The 25,375-nt window shown below is 53.3% G+C and overlaps 8 protein-coding genes across 11 annotated transcripts; 5 read left to right on the forward strand and 3 right to left on the reverse strand.

Annotated features, from left to right (window-relative positions):
• Positions 1–24: 24 nt before the first annotated feature.
• CKM354_000643400 (uncharacterized protein) lies at positions 25–1,824 on the reverse strand (the record flags this gene model as incomplete). 4 transcript variants are annotated; one of them, XM_044801748.1, is made up of 4 exons in its annotated part: positions 25–99; positions 154–532; positions 779–915; positions 967–1,824. In XM_044801748.1, 4 exons carry the CDS (start codon positions 1,822–1,824, stop codon positions 25–27), a joined length of 1,449 nt encoding a protein of 482 aa, XP_044657683.1. The 4 variants fall into 4 exon arrangements, with proteins under 4 accessions (XP_044657683.1, XP_044657684.1, XP_044657685.1 ...); XM_044801749.1 differs by having other exon boundaries at positions 154–541; XM_044801750.1 differs by lacking the exons at positions 779–915; positions 967–1,824 and having other exon boundaries at positions 154–522.
• A 2,369-nt stretch (positions 1,825–4,193) lies between these two features.
• CKM354_000643500 (uncharacterized protein) lies at positions 4,194–5,358 on the reverse strand (the record flags this gene model as incomplete). Its single annotated transcript, XM_044801752.1, has 4 exons — positions 4,194–4,233; positions 4,285–4,456; positions 4,511–5,183; positions 5,254–5,358. 4 exons carry the CDS (start codon positions 5,356–5,358, stop codon positions 4,194–4,196), a joined length of 990 nt encoding a protein of 329 aa, XP_044657687.1.
• A 4,033-nt stretch (positions 5,359–9,391) lies between these two features.
• On the reverse strand, positions 9,392–13,546 carry CKM354_000643600 (uncharacterized protein; the record flags this gene model as incomplete). Its single annotated transcript, XM_044801753.1, has 1 exon — positions 9,392–13,546. One exon carries the CDS (start codon positions 13,544–13,546, stop codon positions 9,392–9,394), a length of 4,155 nt encoding a protein of 1,384 aa, XP_044657688.1.
• A 367-nt stretch (positions 13,547–13,913) lies between these two features.
• CKM354_000643700 (uncharacterized protein) lies at positions 13,914–14,501 on the forward strand (the record flags this gene model as incomplete). The annotated part of the gene is made up of 1 exon (XM_044801754.1): positions 13,914–14,501. The coding sequence occupies one exon, from the start codon at positions 13,914–13,916 to the stop codon at positions 14,499–14,501; it is 588 nt and encodes a 195-aa protein (XP_044657689.1).
• Positions 14,502–15,003: 502 nt separating this feature from the next.
• CKM354_000643800 (uncharacterized protein) lies at positions 15,004–16,174 on the forward strand (the record flags this gene model as incomplete). The annotated part of the gene is made up of 3 exons (XM_044801755.1): positions 15,004–15,208; positions 15,273–15,545; positions 15,603–16,174. The coding sequence occupies 3 exons, from the start codon at positions 15,004–15,006 to the stop codon at positions 16,172–16,174; spliced, it is 1,050 nt and encodes a 349-aa protein (XP_044657690.1).
• A 1,273-nt stretch (positions 16,175–17,447) lies between these two features.
• CKM354_000643900 (histone deacetylase) lies at positions 17,448–21,005 on the forward strand (the record flags this gene model as incomplete). The annotated part of the gene is made up of 1 exon (XM_044801756.1): positions 17,448–21,005. One exon carries the CDS (start codon positions 17,448–17,450, stop codon positions 21,003–21,005), a length of 3,558 nt encoding a protein of 1,185 aa, XP_044657691.1.
• A 425-nt stretch (positions 21,006–21,430) lies between these two features.
• CKM354_000644000 (uncharacterized protein) lies at positions 21,431–23,019 on the forward strand (the record flags this gene model as incomplete). Its single annotated transcript, XM_044801757.1, has 2 exons — positions 21,431–22,718; positions 22,769–23,019. 2 exons carry the CDS (start codon positions 21,431–21,433, stop codon positions 23,017–23,019), a joined length of 1,539 nt encoding a protein of 512 aa, XP_044657692.1.
• Positions 23,020–23,752: 733 nt separating this feature from the next.
• Positions 23,753–24,334, forward strand: CKM354_000644100 (uncharacterized protein; the record flags this gene model as incomplete). Its single annotated transcript, XM_044801758.1, has 1 exon — positions 23,753–24,334. One exon carries the CDS (start codon positions 23,753–23,755, stop codon positions 24,332–24,334), a length of 582 nt encoding a protein of 193 aa, XP_044657693.1.
• Between the last annotated feature and the right edge of the window lie 1,041 nt (positions 24,335–25,375).

Genomic DNA, 25,375 nt, shown 5'->3' on the forward strand with positions numbered 1-25,375 from the left:
CGGTATTAACAGGCGCAGGAAGTCTCAACCAGACCCAACCTTGTGCGCGTTCTTAAGTTCCCACACTCCTCCTTTCATACCGAGACCCCACTTCACGAACTGCATCCAAGTCAGCACTCACTCAAATCTGTATTAGGTACACCTCAAACGTACCATTTCAAACTTAGCATTCAGCGACTCGATACTAGAAACAGTATTGTTGTTGATATTGTGCAAGTCGGACAACTTTCGTTGCTCGCCTCCATCCTCGAGTCGCTTCCGCAAGGCGCGCTTCTCAGGAGAGGTCCACCACGTCAACCGCTCTTCCTCGAGTTGTTCGATCATGTCTGCAAGAAGGCGGAGCATTTCGAGTAGCTCGGTCGGCACTTGTAGCTCGGGATCTTCTTGCTTGTGCTTGGCGTATGTCTCCCAGTCGTCGTGAATCGTGTCAACCAGGAAGTTGAGATCCTTCTTGTGCGCCTCGACGGAATTTGGCCAGCGCTGGAGGGCCGCCACCTGCTTGATTGCGCAGGTTTGGCACATGTTGGCGATCCTTGCATTGCTGTGTTTGTGATGAGAGAGCACAGGGGTCAGATGTGAAAAGCTGAGGGTTTAGTTGAGCAGAAGAATGAAAGAGGAAGCTTTCAAGGACGGGTGAAAAAAAATTGGTGAATGGCAAATGCTGCACGTGAAGGCCGCGACTCCAAAGTCTGACCCGCGCTGCTGCCTGTTATCAACTTCGCGAGCGTCTAAATGTATTGGAACAATCAAAGATCAACTAGCCAACAGCCAAACTCACACCACTGTCCACAATGGTCGTGGCAGCTCGCTACGCGTCAAGCTCGGCCTTCGAGTTGTTGGATCGACTTTGAGCCCAACATATGCTTCGCGACGAGCAGGACTGCCCGTTGTGACAGACCATGTTTTCAAGCCGTACTTTGAAAGTATCAGTAAAGGAGATGACAGAAAAAGAAATGCGAGACTCACATATGACGCGATTGAGTGGACCAAGTAGCGACCAAAGGCAGCTCCATGGTCATCAACAAGCCCTTGGAATATAAGCTTGTCCTTCTGCAGGTGTCTCGCGTCCTTTTCTTTTCGCTTGTCGTCACTCATTGCACCATTTCGGCCCACGAAGACGATCTCATCGTCCGAGCTGTCGGGCTCAATCAAGCCTTCGTGTTCCAATTCTTTCTGCTTCTCGTCCCACTGGCTCACAAACCCGCGAATTTCTTCCTCTAAGTCTTGCAGAAGGGTCTTTGCGCCACGAGACTTCTTCAGCTTTGCCCGTAGCTCAGAGGTGACTTGTGCCGCTACAGCTTCCTCCTTACTGGCTGGAGCTTTTGCTGCTGCCACGCGCCGTTGCCGTTCTGCCGACTTTCTGGCATACTGCGCGTCCCACAGAGGGGCAAGGAAATAAGGTACGTTCTGTACTGTATGCGTGGGCTGCACTTGCCAATCGCCTGGAAGTGGTGGCTCAGCATGGGGGTTGCTCAGCAAGCGATCGTTCTCCCATCGCTGCCGCCTGCGGCTCCCCTCTTTGCCCTTGAGCAGCGCCTCCCTTCGCTTTATGCTATCTCTCCTGATCGGTTCTCGTCTCTTGTACACGGTATGCACGGGCTCGGTTCTGGGTCTGGGCTGCTCCTCGAGCAAAGCTTGTTCGTCGAGAGGGATGTCGATGACAACGCTCGGACCACGTGAGAGACGATGGGAAGGGCTCGAGATCGAGGTCGCTGCCAGCACGTCGGCGGTTTGGGAGACTGTCCATGCTTCAACACGTTCGATGGAAGTGGCAGGTGGCAATGCCTGAGCGCGATCGGCATCCAGTTCTGGGTGTATCGCCATTGTTCCTTCCTTGCGGGTCCCGTGTGTTCTCAGCTGTTCCTTCTTCCCTTCCCCTCTGCTACAACAATGAGCGTGTCAGTTGATATGTGGAGGCAAGAGACGACAGATAGACCAGGTTGCAGTAAGTTAGATCCAATGACACGCTGATAACGTTCACATGCCGCGCTGCAAGATTGCCGAACGGCCAACCAATCAAACCCGCACGTTCAGTACCACGCATCTTGCGCCGAGCTCTCGGATTTTGGTCATAACCATGGCTCATACTGTCAGTAGTGACTCCTCAGCCAAATCAGAACACCGCTCTTTGTCCACGTGGAATTGAGCAGGGCTCGTGAAGACAAGCGTCGTCTCGCCCGACATTCTACACTGACTTGCATGAGTCAGCTGGTCTTGGCGTCTCAAGCATGAGACAACTGAATGGAAGTGCTTCAGTACGGGCAGAGATCTAAACTTCTCAATGGTAGATACGGTCTTGCTACTGACTATTGCAGTACTGTTGTTACAACCAGAGTGCGTTTCCTCCACCACAGCTGGAGACGAATGGAATCTAGTCTCGGAAATGATTCTATCGCAAGCTTTGAACACAAGCCTATGCTCCGATGACCATGCATCGTATCGCCGTGTACAGACACCGCTTTCTACTTTCCTTCCAAAGAATGGCGGGGATGAGTCAAGAATGTCTCGAGATGACAAGTTTTTACGATGATGCCAAATTCGATCCTGGTGGGCTTCCTCGTAAGAGATGCGACGCGTTCCGTCATTAATCAGGCCACTGCTCAGTGTTCGCAGTGCTCGGAGGCCGTCAAAGCAATGGCAATCATCATCTTCCGTGAGTCTTCAATCTGTGGAGCAACAAGAACGTGCGAGTGCGAGGGCAAATCTCGCTTGAGTTGCATCCAGATTGGAGCCGCGTGGTGAACAGCACTTACAAGGACATCCCAACAGCAGGTGACCAGGATCACAGGAGCTGCTTCGTCGGCGGAACAATCTGCATGTGCGACAAGAGTGTCGAAGAGCACTTGACAGCCTCAGCGATCCTCGCGCCTGCTGACGACTTATCTGCTCTGGGCGCATGTCCAATGTGAAGCTGTTGTGCACATTCGAGGACGGATGCTTGCTAGACTGCTGGAGGTCACAGCAATTCCGCTATGCTTGGAGACATGACGAAGCGGTAGGCTCTTAGTCTCCCGTCAACCGATCGGAGACCCGTGCCGTGGAGCAGTGCCCCCTTTAGCGCGCAACATTCCTTCGTGACGGAGATGTACTCTACGCGGAAACAGCAGTTTTCCAGGCTCTGCTTTGGTGTTCGACGGACGCTGGGGATTTGGGTGCCGTGGTGCGCATGGTATGCGATGCTGGCTGTGACAAAGTCAGAGAGAAGGAAGCAGTCGACTAAACGAAACAAACGTCACAACATACCAGACACGTGCTCTGAACCTCATGCGGCCTGACAACTGGCGAGCGGGGCCGTTGATCCCCGGTGGCCTGTTCACCACTTGGTAAGCATTTTAGAGTTCGAATAAGACAGAAGCCCAGGCACGAGATAACCCATCTGGGTAAAGCTCTCGGTCGCCCTGACCACCACTGACACAAAGCTCCAGGTACCCCATCTCGAGTTCTGCATCATAAACAGATTGATGGAGGAGTAGGACGTGAAGCGCTTGCAACGGCGTGTTGGTGTCCAGAATTCGTTCGGTAGCACTTTCCCGTGGTTCATTTGAGACAATTCAGTGCTTGACGCGACGATCGATAAAGTTCCATAGTTGGGCCTGATCTCGGATCCATAGCATTGGGTCGGCAGAAGGAGATGGGCGGCTGCTGTTTCCCAAGTAGCATGAGCCAACTTTATGGCGACTTCACTTGTTCTCTTCTTCTCATGTATCTTCGTTCAAGCTGCTATTACTTTGCTGCCCCCACTGCGGAACCATTGTGTGATCTTTGACCTCCACCGACACTCCTCTGGCATCAGTTCCTATATCTCGGCAGCTCCACGCCCGCACGCCTTCCACTTGAGCACACGCAGGAGCGGCTGGTCTCCTTCCACTCGCATGACTGTTTCACCCATGCCGAGCCGGACCTCTGCCATGACCAGCAGACTGCTTCAGTTGCCATTTACCGCGATGGTGAGACGTACAACCGCGATGAACGCACTCTGATATTGCGTACACCTCGAGAATCGACTCTGTCATGCCCGCAGCGAGGAAGACGAAAGCATGCACCAATATCGTGCGCTTTGTCCAACGGCAATGCGACACAATGAACAGCACGGCTGAAGTTCGTGGACATTACCACGATGAACACCAACGAACGAAATATCCAATGCGAAGACACGCCTCGCTTCGCGAGCAGAGGTTCGTACCCAGACAGTTTCACCGACCTCGTCGCGACTTCCGACCATAAGCAACGTGCCTGCGGAGTGTCAGTAGCTTCTCGGTTCGGAGGAAAGACATATGCACGTACATATTGAGATACAGTCTCAGCTCCGGCCGACGCAACTCTGCTCGAGCACCCGCGATGAGATTGTCGTATTGCTCTCGTGGCATCTTGCCGACAGCAAGGAACGGATATAATGAGACATCAATTAGCATCTGGTCAACTACGTCTCTCATCTGGTTGCCAAGCTGTGCCTTTGCTGTCAACTGTCAGCCAAAATGAGGAGCTCGTCCGGCTGGAGGAAAGGACGAACCTGGATCCCAATTGCCAAGAGGAAGCCGCGCGACATGATAATGAACGTCCTTGAATCCTGCATTCGTCATGAGAGTTCCCAATTGAGACGCGATGCGAGGATTCTTTCGCATCTGAATCATCTTTTCTCTGTACCACTCCCACCAACGACTAAGGAACGGCGCATCACGCCCGCTGTCTGATTGGAACAGTGCCTGGCCCTCCACCATCTGCAACCAGCCATCGGGCTTCAACAGTACATACAGCTCCCGAACATACGATGGCCATCGATCTGCGTTTATCCCGTCTGACAGCAAGCGACTGTTGATGAGGTCGAATGTCTCAGGCTTCAAATGGTCATGGCTGGTATCTTCCCGGAAGGATGCATTCAGATTCCACCTTCTGCGAATGAACGACTCGATACCCGCGTCCTCCTCTTCGTCATCGTCGTCGTCGTCCTCATCGGAATTGCCTTGGCCGGTGAAGATGTCTATTCCAGTGACATCGGCGTCCGGTCGATGCGTGAGCAGCTTGTCTATCCAGGCAGCCTTCCCGTAACCGCACTCGAGAACCTCAGCTCCTTCTTCCAGACGTTCTTCGTCTCGCATCGCTGGTGGGAGAACAACGCCGTCGATGCCGTCTCCAAACAGCTTCTGCAACACATCATTCACTTCGTCGTATCGCTGCTCCTCCTCCTGATGACCGTCAGCGCCGCAGATTCAAGTCAGCACCTCTGACACGGTCTGCTCGAAGGCTCAAGCCTACCTCATCGACCGGAACACAATGTATCCCGTGTTGCAAGGCGTAACGAGGATAATTCCTCCCAGCAAATTGCACAATGGCGTTGTTCTCTGGCTGAGGAATCGGCATCGTCGCTGTCCCAGCCGAACGGCTCTGCGGGCCCAGAAATTCTTTCACCTGTGCCACCTAGCCGATGCCGACTCTGTGGACGCGGTATCGTTGTGGACGTGACCTCTTCGCACACTGTTGCACTCTGCTCACATCGCATGCTCTTCTCTGTGAGCACAAGACTCGTAGTACATACAATGGTGCATGTCGAAGCAACGGCTGAACAGGCTCACACTATACTTCGTCTAGCGTATTATAACATTGCCTGGCAGAAGGGACCCAAACACACAGCGCCGGGGCTAAAGCAGGGCTGCGCCATCGGCCGCGAAACGGTCCCGCATGACCAGCATGACGGTGCCTCTTAGCTTCGACATGGGAGATATCTCAAAGGCTAAGGACCGGGTGCATGGTGCTGTGGATCCAGCCACTTTGGACTCTGCAGTTTCGGCACCCGTCAGAAATGCAGGCACGCTTTGGAAAGGAAGTACAGGCAGTGCGCCGAACCTCGCATGTGCATTGAGAAAGATTGTACATCACTAAAACTTGATTGGCATCAGCAGACTCTCATATTCGAACGTGGCAGCCGAGGTTTCATGCACAGCAGAACCTGCTTCCTGCGTCGCAGCGAGAGCAATTGGCACCACTTCGCGACCATCGCGAACGCTCCATAACGTATGGGCCTGCGGCTTGTGGGCGACACTGCATGTAATGGCGACTGTCCCGCGGGATGCTGCATCCCGTTCCACCACAGCTTCTGGCCTGTTGATGCTACCAGAATCCAAGCTTGCACACATGAATTGGCTGCCCTCTCTGCGTCGGCGAACAGTGCTGAAATTACAGACACGCCTCTTGCTGAAGGACTGCTACATGCTTTGTAACATGGCGAAGGTACCTACAAAAAAGGCTAATCTTCAGCTGCATTGGGTTTCGTACAGCTGCATTCCCGCCGTCATGGATGGTGGGTCCCGGATGCTGTGCGACATTTGCGATCGCGCCGTGCGCCCCTTACCATTGCGCGGGGACTGGGCGCGGTGTGCCTTCACGCACTCGTTCCCACCAGCATCAAAACTTTATTACGAGACGTCAAATTTCGCCATGTACATCCGCCACAGAGCAGAGGCGAAACCGGCAGGCAATGGTTCTAGAAAAATGGCGCCGAAGTACATGTGTGCCGGCCTGGGCCTGGTCCTTCCCGAGACGCCCACACTTTATGATCTTGCTCAAGCGCCTCTGGACGCTCCCTTGAAGCCGAAGTACAGGATCTTGTGTAGGCTCATCATGGTGGCCTGGCGAAGATTGGGCACGATCAATTGAGCAACGTGGCTTGGGCAAATTTCATGTTCTGTGTGCATTGCCGGCCAAACATCGCTGACCATTCCTTACAGTCCGTCTCGAGCGATCACCCGGGACCATGCACAAGCGGGAAGATGTGGCGGTGAGTGTGCCTAGGCAAGATACCGGTGAACTGGTTTGACTGGCAATCAGCACCACCAGCACGCACTGGCACGAGGGAACCAGACCCATGACAAGCGGTGCAGAAGCAGAGCTTTGTTGCCTTTGACGTAACCTCTGCAGCTGTCCTCCTCTTGACACGTCAGTCCAGAGTCCGCGATCTGCTCCAGTAAGTTCAGCTGGGCCTCATCCATGCATAGGATCCTCGGCGCCAAAAAAGTACACCAAGTACTTCGAAGCGGCCATATGTCGCGTGAGCGCGCTGCCCAACGCAGGTATCCCACACTCGAGCCAGGAAGAGCCCAGTGAGCAATACGAGCACTTCTATCAGCAGACAAGCGCACATCATGCATGGAAGACGACAACAACAAGTCTTCACGAAATTGCAAGGAAACCGCTGTAATGTGTCCAGACGTTCACTCGCAAGTCCCAACACTTTGGGTACTGGACTCGCTTAGCCACAGCCGACTGGTGCCGTCCCGGTCCCAAACGCCAGACACGTGGAACCCAACCCGAAACCTTGAGATGCAACCCTCGTTCCTACCCAAACTTCTAGTGAGAGCTCTGCGGATGAATTCATATCGAAGTTCATTCAAGATTGATCCACTGCCAGCTTTTACGTTGTTGGACGAGGCCTTCATTGTCGAACTTTAGCTGCGTCCTCGATCGAAAAGTTGTTCACTTCTTTTCCAACTCTACCACTACCTCAACTACAGATGAGGGCTCAGCGCGGATCAGTACGGATATCCCGTAAAGCGAGTTTGCGTTCAGACATGTTCCGCTGCCAGCCTGTGTACCATCCGAATCAGAATAGGAAGCCTTAGGGTTAGCTGACATCAGCCTTGTTTCGGTGTTCGGGTTGCTAATCCGGAAATGTTATTCGAATAGGTCTGTCGACAAGTTTGCTACGCTCTATATCTGTCGTACTGAAGGAAAACAGATCATCCTACTGCAAAAGTATTCCGCATTCTCGAAGTTTGTGATCAACGAATGCAAAGTCACCTCTTAAGCGTGAGGTAGGTTCCACTGCCGTTTGGACATATACGTGCATTCTGGTTGATGTTCATATCTGGAGGCGGCTCAAGTGTTCGCATTTGCGACTTCAAGTGCCGGACAACGCCCTATAGCAAGTTGCGGACCCGAAAATGCAGTGAGTTTGAGCAGAAGTCAGCTTACCAGCGCTCTGGGACTCTCGACTGCAGACACAACGCTCATGAGAGTGTGCCCTATCGATTGACCAATGGAGACTCTCGTGCATTTTTGGTATGCTGAGGTCCAAATGCATAGGGTAGTCTTTGTGATTGCGATCCTTGCGAATGTCACGAAGCATAATGAAATATATATATACAGCAAGAGACGGGAGGAGAACAGTCATACTCAGACACTTCAACCACTTCGATAGCTACGAGTTCACGGTAACCTATCGCCTGCACCACCTCTGCAAAATGCATTCTACCTGCGCCCTACTTTTGCCGATGCCACTGTAAGCAGGAATCAGTCGTATTTTCTCTTCATATGTCACCATGCTAAAATAACATAGAATAGCGATAGCTTGAAATCCGGAGGGCAAAGTGCCGGTGCTCAAACCGCCCGGCGGCGCTCCACCAAGTACCTGGTACGCCTGTTACTGTAAAAACAAGGTAGACGTACGGGAGCCTGTGGGATTCCATTTGTGTAGCAAGACGTATCTGGGATCGTGGCATGTTCGAAATGACGTGCCCGCCAATCGTCAGAGCATTAATAATCTTTACGTACGTACTATGATCTTCACTCTGAGGCCTGACAAATCTGCCATGAAGAAAGAGTCGCACGGGCAAGCAAATTCAACGCTGACTGTGACGTTCTGGATGGTGTAGTGTACGTGTCACGGCTGGTGGGGCGAAGATAAATGCGCCATTGAGTATGGACAGAATTATGAGGTTGAATGTATGTGCACGCTAATAAGAGAAGAAGGCGCTTTTCGTGAGGGTCTCTTGCTGACATGATTGATGTAGGCTATGGTCTGCCCTGAGCACTCGCGCATCCAATGATAGCCTTTGTGCAATCCATCACAGGCGCTGTGATGCAACGACTCATTGCATGTTGCTGGACTAACGAAGGAGCATTGGCGTTGGTATTCTGTGGGGTGATGTTGGGACTCGGGGTTGGAATAAGTGATCTGTCTTTGAAAGTTGCGTAGTCATTCTCTTAATCGATGTGGCTCTGTGGATAGTGTTTGTAGGAAACCTTTCGGATTCGATGAATTGTCTCATCTCAGACCGTTGTCTCTCGCAGCGTTTGTAGCATGGATTGCTAGACGTTGCCATTGTGATCTGGAGAATGACCGGCTCGAGAGATGTGTCAACGGCGAAAGACCACGATAAGTTGTTGTTATGCCTGAAGTGTTGATCTTGAAATGCCCCTGAGGGGTGTTGGACGCCTTTCTGGTCATCGTCAGCTCGATGACAGCAAGAACGCCAAGTTGCAGCAACAAGAACTTCAAAGCACCTTTCGTATGCAAATGCAAAACAGCGCCGCGCTAATCGACCGAATCGTACACATACACAATTGTCCCTTCTTTTGACTCCTGTTTCACTCCGACGTGCAAAGTCTGCCAATTTCTCTATCGCAAAGCATTCGAAATCTGCCCCGACATTGCCAAAGCAGCATCTCGCACCTCTTGTCCCAAACTCGCGTCACGGCCCAAGCTACTCAGGCAGTCCTGCACCATGTTCAAATTCTCTTCCGACCCAAACAATGCGCGCTCACCAGACCTCTCGCTCTCCTCATACCATCTCCGAATCACATATACCATCTTTTCCGCGAGCTTTCTCTTCTTAGCTCCTACGAAAGGTTGCATGTTTGAGTAGAACATGCTCTCCAGTACTGGAAGGAGCGTCTCGCATGGTACTTCTAGGTCAAGGAACATGTCAATTGCCCAACTCTCCGGAGGATGTTGCGCTCGAGGTTCGTAAGCGTATGCTTCGAGGAGCGGCAGGAGGGTAGCGATGGGGAAAGTCGAAGGGTTCAGACCAAGACGGTGGCCAAGTCGGCGAACCTCCTTGCCGACAGCTTCCCATGGTCTCATCGATTGGCCATAGAGAGCAATTGCTTCAGATGACGAATCTTTGACGAGTTGCTCCCAGCTTGCCTTGATATCTGCTGGGTTGCGGTGATCTGCTACTTTGTACAACAGAATGCAGATGTCGTGATACTTCGCAGCATCTGCGTAGCTGTTGAAGAGGTACTCGACCGGGTGGATTTGGCCATTCAGGTCGTGTATGATTGTGGCTTTTTGTTCTGGGTCTTGCAGCCTAGTCTCTGACTTCAACCGCTCGAGAAGTTCTTGTTGAACTTCGGCAATGTCGAGAAGGTCGGATACTTCACGGAGCAGGCGTTGCTTGCTCTGTCGTGAGTCTGTGATGATCGTTTGGCGCGTGCTCGCATTTGTGCGCGCGCGAGAGAGGTACTCGATGCGATCGGACAGTGTAAGTTCTTCGAATCCGGAGCGCGCCAGGTCGAGCTGAACACCGGCCGCTTGAAGGTAATCATTGTGATGGGCGAAGTACCGCCAGAGGAGGTCGTTGTGTAGTCTATGATCTTGGCTGCGCTTGCGCAGGTATTCAACCACGTATGGATTGTCGATCTCCAGAATCCGGTCCGGCTGTGCAAGTGGCTGCACATCGTCGAATGCCTGTACGCCGACATACCAGTCGTACAAGTCCGTCAAAAACACGATATCATCAGAGCTGTTGATAACATCGTAGGCTTCGCTGCGACGCTTCATCGCTAATTTGTACTTGCCATCAGTCTCGTCTGTGAAGCTCGACGTTGCATCGTCGAGATGCCGGATGATGGAGAACACCAACTTGTAGCACTTCGAGCGCGACTCGTAGGCAGCAAAGCGAGTATCTTCGCTTGGTCGGCCGTCCCGTAGCCAGGCCAAGGCTCGCTTTGATTTGTCTTTCTCGTTGGCCACGATCAAGCACAGTTGAATGGCGCCAGCGTAGAAAGCCATGCCAACGTAGTCCTCGACCGCCCTCTGGAGGTACTCGTGCTGCAGGCTGGCCGCGCACTTCTGGAAGAGCCGCTGGCTTTCGTTGAGCAATGCGCGGCCTTGCTCAGTCTGCCCGCCCGCGTCTTTAGCGCGGTTGACTTGCTCCTGCGCCTTGAAGATGACAACATCGTCTGCACTACAGAAGCTCCCGCATCTCCGTCGAAGTGTCTCCGCGACAGTGTCCACGTTGCTACCATTGGCAATGTTGCGGTTGACGATGGCCCTGACCAGTTCCTTCCCGAGATCGTGCCCGATACTCGAAACGAAGAGCGTCTCGAATGTAAGCTCAAGTGCTTTCTGTCTGCTCTCGTCAGGGAGTAGAGCCAGGATATCGTCGACGCGCTCATCGAAGAGAACCACAACGAAGCTGATGCCTTCGCTAATCGTCTCGAGGAGCTGAACCAGACTGTTCATGTACTGGTGTTCACCCTGGAGTGCAATCTCGTCTTGTCGTGTTTTCGCGTTACGCAGTGAGTCTGGACCTGCCAAGCCCTCAATGAAGCTGCGATTTCTGTCAAGAAACTCCCGCAATGTGGTCAAATCCCGCTGTATCGCCTTGAGTCTGTCAAGCTTGATTTTCGGGACGAAGTTCGTGCCACTTAGTCCTGGTGTGGGATTGTTCTCAATGACCTTGGCCTTCCATATCGCGCGGATCAGTCGTGAAAGGTAGAGCGCAATCCCATCATGTCGAGGGCTGGGTGTCACACTCTCTGCCAGGTTTGCGCCTGCATCCACAACGCTATTGGCGTTGAAGTCTGGTGAACCGCCGTGCTCGATAAAGACTTTCCGTGCTCGCTCAAGCACGTCGGGGTCTGAAATACTTGCCACGCGGTTGTCCGCAACATCGATTCCCTTGCCGCATGCCACTGCAAGTGCTGTAGCGCATGTTTCTGTTCTGCCGTATGTGCGCACGAATCGCTTCACATCGCCCTCCATGCCATCGTCGCCAGATGCACCATACCTCATCACTGCAGCGAAGATGTCCACGAGACGCTTTCTTCGGATGGTCTGGATTCCGGTGTTCGTGACAATCGCGAATTCGGACGCTGGCTTGTCGAACTGCACTGCCAGCTCGTTGCCAAAGCCTCTGGGCTCGTATGCCGCAGCGAACGCCTCGCTGAGCTCCTCGACGCGACTCACTATCGATGGCAATTCAATCCATTGGCCGTACTCGACGTAGTTCGTTGGTCCAGTACCCTGAGGCCCCTTGAGACGTGCAGAATCTGGGGCAGTGATGTACAAGCGATCTCTATTGACGTCTACCGGATCCTCTTGGAATGCAAACCAATACCCAGGAGAAAATCGGAATGCCACAACCGTCTTAGCAAGCAACTTGGAAGTGTTATCAACCTGGTTGCTTGCTTGGCCTAGAGGTGCCAGCGCTTGTGATTGACTTGTCTGCGCGGATGGTTGTTGCCCTGCTGGGTCGCGAGGAGGAAAGCGGATGTGGAGGATCTGCATGCTCGTTGGAGGATTGGTGGCGTCTGCAGGATATCCATAGCCTCTAGTGAGAGACAAGTATAGTCTGCAGCCAGTCGAGGTGGTCGCCATCAGGCACAATTTAGAGGTCTCCTCCTTGGGCAGCACGCTTATGGCCATTACGTCGACGTCCTTTCCGGTGAGCAGGTCAGTCCGACTACTGAAGTGTCCAGTGTTTTGAAGCAGCGCGGAAAAGGGTCTCGAGATGGCCAATTCGAGTGAGTTGTCGCGGATCAGCCACACTTTGATCTCGCTGGTGTTAAGGAGGGTATAAAGCAGAGCACGGGAGTCATCAATGACAATTTCCTTGATCGTCTTTGCCGATACACTGGGGCCGAAGAAGGAGCCTACAGCTGTGATCTTCGCGGGCACGAAGCCAATGTTGCTTTTGGAGTGGCACAATCGATGTGTTTTCCCTCTGAACCACCCCTCTTCTTGCTGATAGTAGAACTCATAGAGATCGTCCGAATTCTTGCCAGAGAAGAAAATGCGCCCATTTCGCGTAGCCCTCACCAGGTTGACAGAAAGACCTCTGATCGGTATGCTCATCCGTGTGTTGTACAGAGCAACATCCGTAGCGCCTGTGGGTGTCTCTGATTTGGCGACGCCGAGCAGTAACATATCTGCGTCTGTGCAGACCACAATCATCTGCTTGATGTCCTCGATGAAGACGCCTGGCTTTGGAGGCACCATCTTCACCGCTGTGATGTTGCGATCATTCTCTTCAAACCCAAGGATCTCGGGATTGGGTGAATCGTAGTCCCAAAGATACAGAAATGTGTCAAATGCCACCCACGCATACCCAATAGGCGCGAAAACGCCCATGAGCATAGACATCTGGCTTCGATTCGCCTGCTCCAACAGCCGCGGAGGAAGATCGTGTAGCTTCATCTTTTGGAACGGCTCCAATGCGGAACCTGCCTTTGGCTGCTCATACTCTCCACTGACTCCTTGCTGCACATACTCCTCGAGCGCTGGGAATTGTTGTTCCCGTTCCAATGTGTTATTTATGGTTTGCGCAGCCCGCTGAATCGGCGTTCGCGTTTGTGTACTGGTCTGTTGCGCCGGCGCATCGCTTGATGCGGGCGGTTGTATGTTCTGTCGTAGAGTGGCGGCATTTGCAGCAAAGATGGTAGAGCCTAGGATCGGCTGCGGCGGTGGTGCTTGTGCTGCTGCTGGTGTCGCAGCAAACGTGCCTGGAATGGCTCGCTGAGGCGTCTGCGGCGCTGCAGCGCTTGCCATTGTCAATTCAGGCTTGTACTCGTCGCGACTCTGCGCTCAAAGGAGGTGCTGGAGAAGATGCGGTCTTTGTGTCGAGCACATGAAGAAGTGGGAGGTCGTGGTTGGCCGTGACATGCAGCAGGATGCCGTGAGGGCAATGTCGTCGTCAAAATGCAAAATGGACGGCTCGGCGATCGTAGAGCGAAAGGAAGCGCAATTGGCAGACGTGGAAGCGTGGATTGGAGGTGGTGTTGTTGTCTTGGTTGGATCTTCACTTTCTGGAAAGCTTCCTCTTCGAAGTTCGCGTTTCTTGTCGCGCGTCGGAGGTCAGCTCAGAGAGCTTAGCTCCCAGCCATCACTTTTCATCAACAATAGCACAATCACAACAATGGCTCTCAATACGACGACACGAATGCTCCTGCGCAGCGGAATAGCCCTTCGCAACAACTGGGTGTGCCAATCATGTCAAACGATTCGCTACTCATCCACAGATGCCCCAGCATCACCACTTCTCTCCAAGCTCAAGGGTGACCTGAAAACCGCCATGAAGGCCAAAGACACAGCGCGTCTAAACGTCCTCCGAGGAGTCATTGCGGAAGTAACGAATTCAGCAAAGACCTCTAGCCCCATCAAGACGGACATGCAATTGTTGTCAGTCCTGAAGAAGAGAGTGGCAGCAGCGAAAGCGGCTCAGCAAGAATTCAAGGCTGCTGGACGAGACGACCTGGTAGAGAAAGAGCAACAGCAAGTAGACGTGTTGGACGAGTACGCCGACAGCGTCGAGACCATGGGTGTCGAGGAAATTCAGAACGCTGTGAAAGCAGTGGTAGACCAGGCGAAAGCAGCTGCAGAGAACGCGAAGATCAACATGGGAGAGATACTGAAAAAGGTACTTGGGCCAGGAGGGAGTCTAGAAGGGAAGCCGGTTGATCGTGCAGAGGTCGCGAGGATCGTCAAGCAGACGTTGGGTCATTGAGCGTCTGCCTCACTCAATTGCGCGCATCTACAACACCCAGCGGTACGATTGAGCGAGCAGGACCAACAACGCCCTCAAAAGCGAGCATGTGGTAAAGCAGTTTCGAAGCTTGCGACCGGATATGTGAACCCTCTGCCTGGTCTGCACCGCGCCGATGACATGCTGTGGCAATGTGCTTGAATACGAAGAGCGAGCAACTCATGTACAAAAGAATTCTGTAATGATAGCCAAGAGTAAGTCTTCACTCCCACGAAAATGGCGCGTGGACGTTCAAAAGCTCCAATTCACATCACTTGTTCTGTCACCCACTCTAGATCAGAATCGAGGACCCAGCGCGCCCGAGATGGTCAATGCTATATGTGGATCTCTTCAAGTTCATCTGTTTGGCTGTGTAACCGAAACAAGGATGTCGGACGTACTCGAATGCATCGAAATAGAATATTTGATATGGACGTTCGAAAACCATTTCCAACACTACCTAGCATCAAGCAAGACATCAGCCATGCCGCCACCAATCGATCCATATCAGCCGTATGCGGCCCTACACGAGCATCCGAACGGCGCGGGGGACCAGCGTCCGACAGCAATGCAAATCTTGCAGGATGAAGGTCTGCTTGGAGGAGGCGCGCTTGTTGGCAAGACATTTTTGATCACAGGCTGTTCTTCCGGACTTGGGATCGAAACTGCGCGAGCTCTCTACACCACTGGTAAGGTCTGCCCGTAAGAAGACGTAGGCTTCCATTCGCAAGTATTAACATGAATCATGAACAGGCGCCGATGTCTTCATGACAGTACGACCAACGAAGATCACGAAAGGGAAAGAGGTTGTCGAGGACATCAAGAAATCTGTGCCAGAAGGGAAAGGAAAGCTGGAGCTTGTCCTGATGGACCTTTCAAGTCCGCAGAGTGTTCGTGAAGCAGCGAATGATTTCTTGCAAAGGAGTCGAGGTCTGAGCGTCCTGATATGCAATGCGGGTGTAATGATGTGCCCACTGTCCATCACTGCCGAAGGCTTTGAGATGCACATGGCCAGCAATCACTTTGGTTCGATCGCCCTCGACACGTGCGAACCTATATTTGCTTGCTAACAGTCACCTGTAGGACACTTTCTACTCTTCCAGCTGCTCAAAGAAAGTCTTCTTGCATCTGCAACCTCGGAAATGAGCAGTCGAGCAGTGATTGTCAGCAGCGCCGGCCATCGATTCAGCCCCATTCGCTTCAACGATATGAATTTCTCTTCTCGCGATGGTTATAACCCTATCCTCGCATATGGCCAATCCAAGACCGCAAACATTTATATGGCTTCGAGCATCGAGCGCCACTACGGCCACAGGAACTTACATGCCACCTCTGTCCATCCTGGTGTAATCCTCGACACTGAGCTGCCTCGTTATCAGACGAACGACAGCCTGGATAGCGATTTCAACATGGAAGAACTATTGCCTTTGATGAAATCGATCCCGCAGGGTGCCGCCACACAGGTCTGGGCAGCGACTGCCAAATACTTCAATGACAAAGGCGGAAGCTACGTCGCAGATTGCGGAGAGTGCGGACCATTCCAAGAGGGTGCATCTGTGGCCGCCGCAGGCTACGGTCCCCATGCATATGACGACGACGCTGAGGAGAAGTTGTGGAGGCTGAGCTATGAAGCTTTCGCGATGGCGGTCGAATGATGACAATCGCGCCGCACCCCAATATATCGTAACCGTCGATAGCTGAAGTCACTGAGGTTAGGTTAGAGATAAGCTTCCATACCCAAGTTGAAAACGTGCAGACTTGGGGTCCAATGACCCGACAGTCGGTAAAAAGGATGGATGGCGACCCAATGAGAAATGCAGAATGACAAGCATATACGGCAGCAACTGGGAACCGAGATCGTGGAAGCGGGATAGCTCGCTCGAACAATAATCTCGTCTATTTCCCAGCGCCATTGGCAAGATAGAGTTCGGCGCCGAGGGCTTCGGTTAGGGCGTTTAGGGATGCAGGCCGTGTCGATCGCGGTCCCATATTCCAGAAGAGGAGTGTCCACAGCCATGTCTGTAGGGCTTCCAATGGCGGGCCGTATCAGAAGGCGAAGACTAGTGCTCGCGAAGCCATGAGATGGTACGTGGTTGAAACCAAGAAAGGTCCTTCTCGAAGCGCTAGGCACTGAAGGCGAGATGGCGCTGGTTTGATCTCATGACGTGGAGTATTCGCTCGTCCACTCTTCGCGCTGCCCGCTATTGATCAGGGGCTTGTTGTCGGCACCGCAACGTAGATATGGCTGTGTCTGCTCGTGTTCTGTCTGGAACACCTTTCCTTCTGTTTCATTATAGGACGAGTCAGGTCTGCTATGATATGTGAGCTCTACCATAGTTTGAGTCAGCCAGCGACGCAGTAAAAACAGATCTCAGCCGGGCGAAGTCCTCGCAACTGCAACAACATTTCGCCATGTACGAGGAAACAAATCCACGCTCGCAGTCGACAGAGTCCAGGCGTAGACGGCGGAGCGTCTACTACAGCAGTCAGCGCGCCGCAGCACCTCCGCCTCCACCACTGCCGGCCTCCAGGACGACAAACGATCTGGATATCGAAGCTCGTTTCGAAGCACTTCTGGCCAGAAGTGTGTCGCCGGTCTGCAGCGAGCCCCCTTCGCCGACTGCCAGCACAACAAGCACGTTGCGTCGCGTGCGGACGAGGCTGCGGGAATTATTCTCTCGGCGTTATTGACGTGTCGGTCCTGGCAGGCCGGCGGAAGTTTGAGTTTGAAATTCATACTCGCGCACGGACGTCATCGACAGGGATACACGTCCCTCGAGCGCGTGGGACACAAGGCAGGAGCGAGGCAGAGACAGACAGCCCGAATTTCTGTTGACGTCGACGCAACAAACACTCACTCCGCCCTGGCAACACTACAAGCGCACATTCGCGACGCGGCGCTCGTAACCCGCCCTCCACTCTCGAACCATGGAGCAGACGACGCCAGGCGATCCGCCGACAGCGCCGTCTCCTGTCAGCATGACCATTGATACAGTCGAATTGTCGCAGGCTGTAGAGCGAGTCGCAAGAGATGGTCATAGCCCACGTGGTTCAGCGCCACCGACCCCAACGCTGCGCACTCCGTTGTCGCGTCGGACGTCCACGGCGTCAATGAACTTGCAACCGAAGTCACCGCGACCGCCGTCGCGCCGCTCTTCGAGCAGTATGAGCCTGAACAAGCCAGCTTCTTCGCCTGCTCTGCGGAAGAAGTCGTCGCGAACTTCGCTAGGCGCGACTGATGAGCAAGAACAAAGCTCGACCCCTAAGCGATCCATCTCGAACCTTATTGCTGGCCTGAGGGAGTCGCAGACGCGGATGGAGTCTATTGAGGAGCCCACGCCTTTGACATCTGCGCAGCTAGCAGCGTCACATTTCACCAAGGAACTGCTTGCGCACGGAGAAGAGGGAACAGAGTCTGACGTGGTCGTTATACTCCACGATGCTTGCTACGGGCATCGCTGGTCCCGCCTCAAGACCACCAAAGGCCAGCTCTCTTTGATTGTGGAGCGACCGGAGCGCATCAATGCTAGCGTACTGGGAGCATCAACGGCATATGTCAGGTTAGGTGGACACCATGAAGGCGGAGAACGCCCGCCACATCCAAACCGCAGTGCCGATGCTCGTCCACCGTTCAAGATTCGCCGCACCGCTCGCGCCATTGATATTACATCTCCGTATGTGACTGCCGTCCACGGGACAGAGTGGATGGATGAGTTGAGAGGAATGTGCAGCTCGGCGCCAGAGAAGCTTGCGGCTGGAGTCAAGGAGGTTGGTCGATCAGCTGGGAAGGAACAGCTGCATGATGGGGACCTGTATCTCGCCCCAGGGTCGCTTGATGCTTTTCAAGGGGCACTCGGTGGTGTTGCCGATGCTGTCGATGCTGTATTTGCTCCCGATGCCAGCGCCACTAAAGCATTCGTGGCTGTTCGTCCGCCTGGTCACCATTGTTCAGCCGATCATCCAAGTGGTTTCTGCTGGCTGAACAATGTGCATGTTGGTATTGAATATGCTGCGCAGCTTTACGACGTGACCCACGCCGCCATCTTCGACTTCGATCTCCACCACGGTGATGGTAGCCAAGCCATCGCGTGGCAACGCAACAGCAAGAACAACGAGAAGCGACAGAACGCGAAGCCGAACAGCAAATTGAAGCTCACCCCGGACATTGGCTACTACAGTCTACACGACATCAATAGCTACCCTTGCGAATGGGGCGATGATGCAAAGGTTCAGGCAGCAAGTTTGTGTGTCGAGAATGCGCACAGTCAGTCGATATGGAATGTGCACTTGCAGCCGTGGAAGACTGAGGATGAGTTCTGGGAGCTTTACGAGCAGCGATACCGTGTTCTGCTCGAAAAGGCCAGAGTGTTTTTGCAGTATCACAGCAACCGCATTCGCATGGAGGGCAAAGTGCGACCGAACGCGGCAATCTTCATATCTGCTGGTTTCGATGCTAGCGAATGGGAGGGGCAAGGCATGCAAAGGCACAAAGTCAGCGTGCCGACAGAGTTTTACGCCCGCTTCACCGAAGATGTGGTCAAACTCGCCAACGAGGTAGAAGGCTGCCAAGGCAGAGTCATCAGTGTCCTCGAGGGAGGCTACAGTGATCGCGCGCTCTGCAGCGGAGTGCTCAGCCACTTGTCGGGCCTTTGTGCGACCCCTGTCGCAGCTCAGGCCAGCGGCTTCGACGAGCTCATGAATCTGAGCAACAAGATGAACGGACTTTCTATGAATTCGCATGGGCCAGGCACTGGATATCGATATGACAAGACGTGGTGGACCAGTGACAGTCTGACAGCCCTCGAACACAAGATCAACCCTCCTCCGCCACCGCAAGCAAAGAAGTTTCGTGTTGGACCCCAGCCCACGTATGCAACGCCTACAGAGTCGTTCGCCTACAAGGTAGTCGACACGAATAAATTTGCACGCTCCATATCTGGTACGATGCGCGACGTGCCTAGACCCGACCGAGCTCCAACCCCTCCACCGCCAGAGGTGGACTGGGTGGTCGCCACGCAAGAGCTATCGAAGCTTCTCATCCCACAGGACCGACAGACAAAAAGTTGCACTTCCGAAGAACTCACTATCCCGCGCGCCAAGAAAGAGTTTGCCCCAACTGCAGGGCGAGATGCGGCGCCGTCTCGACAGTTGCGGGATCGGAAGGCCAAAGCTCCAGCCTATGCCGAGAGCACTCACAGCGATGAAAGTGCTGTTTCCAGGGCGGCGAGCCGCAATGAAAGCAGGGCGAGCAGAAGAGAGACCATCGATATTTTGCCATCACAAGAATCAGCGGCAACAAAGCAGAGACGGTTGAGTCGACGACTCAGTGCTGGGAGTGCTCTCGTGACGGACGCGCTTGTCGACAGTGCGCCGCCACCGGTTCCAGCTCTACCGGAAAACAGGTCAGGTGGCAGCATGAAACCTCCTCCCGTGCCTGCCCCTGTCAACAAGAAACCCAGAGTGCCAGCCAAAGCCGCTCGCGCTGTCCCGTCGTCAACGAGTGCGCCCAGCTCCCCAGCTGCAAAGTCAGCAGCCGCGGCAGCGTCTGCAAGACCAGGAGTAATCAGAAGCAACACCTCCGATAAGCCTTCTGAAGTTGATGGACTTGTCAATGGTGTCAAGAAGATTACACTCAAGGCTCCGGCATCCAAGGAAGAGCACGAACGTAGACAGATGGAGAAGCTCAATGCAGACCGCCGAGCCCGAGCCTTGAAAGGAGCAGAGACGAGAAGGGTCAATGCTGCAGCCAAAAAGGCCGCGCAGTCTTCTGCGCAGTCCTCTGCACAGCCCACCGCACAATCGAACGCATCCAGACCAGCTTCCAACATACCTCCGGGAATCCATGCTGCCGAGCCAGCTCCGACCGCAGTTGTGGCTGCTCATGCGGCAGCCGCTCCCGCAGGATCATCACTCCCGGCCATGTCCACAAATCCAGCGACGTCTGGTCTTCCACTAGCTGCGATGCCCGTGATCACTTATGCGAAGGAGAATGTTGCACCATCATTGCTGCCCGATAAGCAGGCTCTTGTCGAGCAAACTAGTTTCATTGGGCAGGGTGCAGTTGATCGTTTAGGGTCAGATGAGGTCGACCAGCTTCAGACAGCGATCGCTCGAACAGAGCCACAGGCCAACAGCTCACACTCTGTGGATGATGTTGCAAGCACATCCATTGCTAGCTCAGCTGCCACGGCTGCGTTCACTTCAACGGGGAACTCGATGCCCGATTTGGCCAGTACATCGTCGGAACCCACGACGAGTGTTAATCCAGCTAGCATGATTACCATGCCATCACAGCTCGCAAAGCCTAGCCAGCTCCCGGTATTCAGCAGCACAGGTTATATACCTTTCAGTGCAACGAACGCATCTCAGCAGGAGTCACGCACAGTAAAGGCGGACCCCTTGATGTTAGATGTGCAAACGCAGCAGAAGCAGGAAGAGCCATCAGAGAAGAGCATCTGGGATGTGCCCGACAGTCCGGCCAGATAGTTGAGCTTGACTATTTCCTTATGTTTGGGAAGGCTGCTTTGCTTGTACGAGATACCCCTTTGCCGCGCTGCAGTCGTTCAGTTGTTGTTGAATAGCAATGTACATAGTCATTGAGAACTTGCAATGGTTTCATTGTCGCTACAGGATCCTTGAATGTTCCGTATTCCTTCAAGCAACGTGTCAAGGCCTTTTCTCACATCTTTCATTAGAGAGAGGAGCAGTGAAGTATCGGAGGGGAGTAAGGCACGTCGAGCCGAGGCTTTTCCGCATCGGGAAGGAGCAGCCGGATTTGTTTATCGTGATGTTGACGATCGCGTGTCGCGGGCGCACATCTTGCGCGTGCACACGATTCGACCAGCACCAGCATTGACTCTCGCACACGGGCGCATACATCTGGTTCTTCGGCATCTTGAAAGTGAATTGCCATGCCACCCCGGTCAAAGGCCCGAGCTGCGACAGGCGCGGATGAGAGCGAAGACGACCTTCTTGCGACAACCGCGACCAAACGTGCGACCAACACCAAAATGCCGAAAGCAAAAGCAGCAGCACGACGGCTCAGCGGGACCAAAGCGACGGCCACAAAGCGCAAAGCAGCGGCGCGGCAACCTCGGGAAGTCTTAAAGGACCGCACCAACCTCCAAGATGGCAACGAAACAGAAGAAGTGGACGAGTTCGATGCCGAGGAAGCAGCGCCAAAGCCTGCGGCAAAGCGCGCAAAGACAACAGCAACGCGAAAGAATGCCAAAAGCGAGACTACAACAGACGCAGTCAAGAAACCAGCGAATAATGCGACGGCTACGAAGCGAGGGCGCGGCGCAAAGCGTGCGCCTTCGCCAGACCAGATGATGACCATTCCAGAGACTCAACCTGAGCCAGAGTTCGTGGAAGATGTGGAGCAATCGATCGAGGTTGATCCTGAGAATATGGACATTGACAAAGAGCCAACGCCTCCACCAACGCGTATTTACGCGCAGCGTGCGCCATCAGTGCCCGTACAGCCTCTGCTGCCACGACCCAGCGCGCGCGGAGAACTGCTGCAAGTACGACCGAGTGGGCGCGCAGCTTCAGCACAACCGACATACCAGCCTGTGCGCTCACGATCAGGAAGTGCGTCGGCTCCAGAACGACGAGGCGGTGATCCAGAGCTTCGCAGACAGCTCAATGAGATGACCAAGAAATACGACAGTCTGCAATTGAAATACGAAAGTTTGGAGGAGATCGGAAAGACGAGCGCAGAAAGCAACTTCGAAAGACTGAAGAGAACAAGTGACCAAAAGGCCAGGGATGCACAGGATGTCATATCAGCGCTCAAGAAGGAGCTCGCTGAAGCAAAGAAATCGTCTTCTACCGGGTCATCGGAAACCACGAGTCTGCAAAAAGAAGTTGCCTCGTTACAAGCTGCGAATCGAAAGACGGAGGCCGAACGTGATGAGCTGAAGGACAAGGTGAAGCTTGCGGAGAACGAAGTCAAATCTTTGGAAGCGAAGCTGAACGCAGCACGACAACAAATATCGAATACTGCGCAGGAAACAAAGATGCTCGAAGCGGCGGCGAAGAAGAATAGCAACATCTCGATCAACCAGTCCGAATCGCAAAAAGAGGCCAAGATGAAAGAAAACCTTTATGCGGATCTGACGGGGTTGATCATCAGTGGTGTGAGGCGGCATGAAGGAGAAGACGTCTATAACTGCATTCAGACTGGCAGAAATGGGAGTAAGTCGTGTTTTCAATGTTCAGATGCTCGCAATACTAACAGAGTCCAGCTCTACAATTTCACCTGTCGGTCAGCAACGATGCCACGACTCCGAACCCGAAGACTCCTTCCGGCCTCAGTCACGAAGAGGCGGAATTCGCCTACGAGCCAGTTCTCGATGAGAGCCGTGATCGAGAACTACTGGAGCTGCTACCGGATTATCTTACCGAGGAGATATGCTTCCCCCGCAACCATGCTCAGCGATTCTATGGCAAGGTTGTTGAGAGCATGACCAAGAAGATCGTCGCCGAGGATGACTAGTTGCGTTTGCCTATTATACCCAAGCGCAAGACAAGGATGTTGCAAGAGGAACGGAGTGTTTGGCGTTGTCTTGGGAAGCGACAATCTTGTCATACAGGAGACAAGTTGCAGGACTGACTGGCCGCTGTTTGACAGTTCCTTTTTGTTTACGAGATACCTATGTTACGCGATCAAGAAGCACTCATGCAACTATTGTTGGCAGTCAAAACGCGATATCATCGCGGCCCTCATTTTTCCGATCTTTCCGGAAGATGCCAACAATCTCAGCACTTACTCTAGCTCCGTTTACTAGCTTGAGTCTCCGGCACTTGACTGTCTAACATTTGTGAGGGATAGTTGGTGTTAGACTTCATCTCAGCCGGAAACTATATCTAGTTTACCCAGAGACGAGCAGAGCTGACTCGGCACGGGGTAGACTACCGTCATTTACCCTGTTTCAACAGATCGCACGGCGCGCAGTGCTTCTCTTACACGAATAAGAAACCTTGACAGCGTTCTTGTTTGGCATCTGACACGGAAGTTTGCCCCGACATAGGTATACGGACGGTTACATCAACGTAGGAGGCATCATATAGCCCGAAACTATGGCTCTTACAAGCGTATATGATGGTCGTTCCGTACTGGATCGCCTGAACCGTAAGTCCAACCAGACTCTGCCGATTGTCAACTAGAGGGTGCATATGGAGCGTCGCTTTGCGGTCAACAACATTGGCATTGAGATAGTGAACTTGCCATGACAGCCAACATACTCGAGCCAGCGGTGAAGTCCGAAATCCAAGAACTACGCAAGCGAAGCCCACCGATCAAGCCAGAACCGAGTGAATCCCGTCCTCGAACGCCACCAGTCCGGGAATCAACAGAAAGCGCGGTACCATCACCGAAGTCCTCAGTGGAAATATACCTCGAGAAGCTATCACTAGACATCGCACACGCCGCGAACACTGGCAACTTCGAAATCACAAGCTATCCTTGGACTCACTGTTCACCCAACTTCATATTCGAGGGTGATATACTTCCAGCCCACGACCGAGGCTACGACCTCACGAATCTAGCGAATTGTCTCGAGTGGCACAAACAGATGCACGCCGAGAAGGCGGCCTGGGTGTTGGAATGCGGAGAGTTGAATGCGCATGCAGATGAGAATGCTGGAAGAGCATTCGTGTTTGCCAAATTGCACATGAGCGGAATAGGGTCTGTGAAGGTCGAGCATACGAATGTTATGGAGTTTGCGAGGTATGGGACGAAGGAAAATGGGGTGTGGAAGTTGCTGGCTATGTCGTCGTTGAGAGGGATGTCGCTGAATGATGGAAGCTGATGGTTGCGAATTGGTCATTCGTTGTTGATTGAAATAGCTGCGTGAGGGGAGACGTTTCGTGTAAGGTGTTGGTCAGCATCTGATAGTTGCGGGGTCGGAAGCCTTGAATGGCGATGGTTGTCTTCATGACCTCTTGTTGCTCTTGTGCTTGTTTTTCAATCATCGGCGGCACCGGATCGGCACGGGAGATCGAGCAACAAGATCAAGAACAAGAAGCAACAGCAGAGCCGATGTCAGTCTACGTATCGGTCTTCTCCTCATCTGCAACATCGGCAAGCCGAAAGGCGATCCGATCGTGTTGGTCAAGGCATCATTTCGCGACGTAAAGCAACACAAGGTCACAAGCGCCTGCCCAAGGAAGCCGCTGTGCCGGTTCGAGGTCACGAGTCAAACACCACTACCTGTGACCTATAGGACGCTGTCCTGTTCAGCCCCGCGTATCAACACAGCATTTAGGAGTCGACACCGAACAGCCGCTAGACGCTATACAGACACGATCGCACTTGCCACTGTCGAGACTGCGTCTTCCGACGATGCTTATTTGCGCCGGCATGAACATCGCTCGTATTCCCGAGCACTCAAGGCAGTGCATCTACCTGGTCTTTGAGACACAGCAAGCGGAGCAACACTTTCAGCCGCGTGGAAATCTGGCAGCGAGGAAGATGAGAAGACCTTGACGGGACGTGTATTGTCGCGAGGTGCCCGATGTGCCAGTCCGCTGTACAATGAAGAACGTTACAACAACCAGCCACTAGTCTAGTCTGCTGCAGCCATCGGCAAACGTACGCAACCTATTACTTGCGTACGACTACCACTGACAGCGGCAGAGGCTAGACACGTCGGAAATCCTCCGGCCGGGAAACTCTGATTTCAATGCCGATGTCCACAAAGGTATGTGACAGGCCATCGAGTCAGTGTATTGGTCAGATCTTCAGGCATGTAAAGAGGCAGTATGCCCAACTCCCGGATATTTAATCTATTTAGCTCTCCTACGCTCCACCTTCGCCGCTGCAACCATATGGCGCGTGAACGATGAGAGCA

The sequence above is a fragment of the Cercospora kikuchii genome (assembly GCF_019650295.1).
Source record: "Cercospora kikuchii DNA, contig_00004, whole genome shotgun sequence".
NCBI classification, from domain to species: domain Eukaryota; kingdom Fungi; phylum Ascomycota; class Dothideomycetes; order Mycosphaerellales; family Mycosphaerellaceae; genus Cercospora; species Cercospora kikuchii.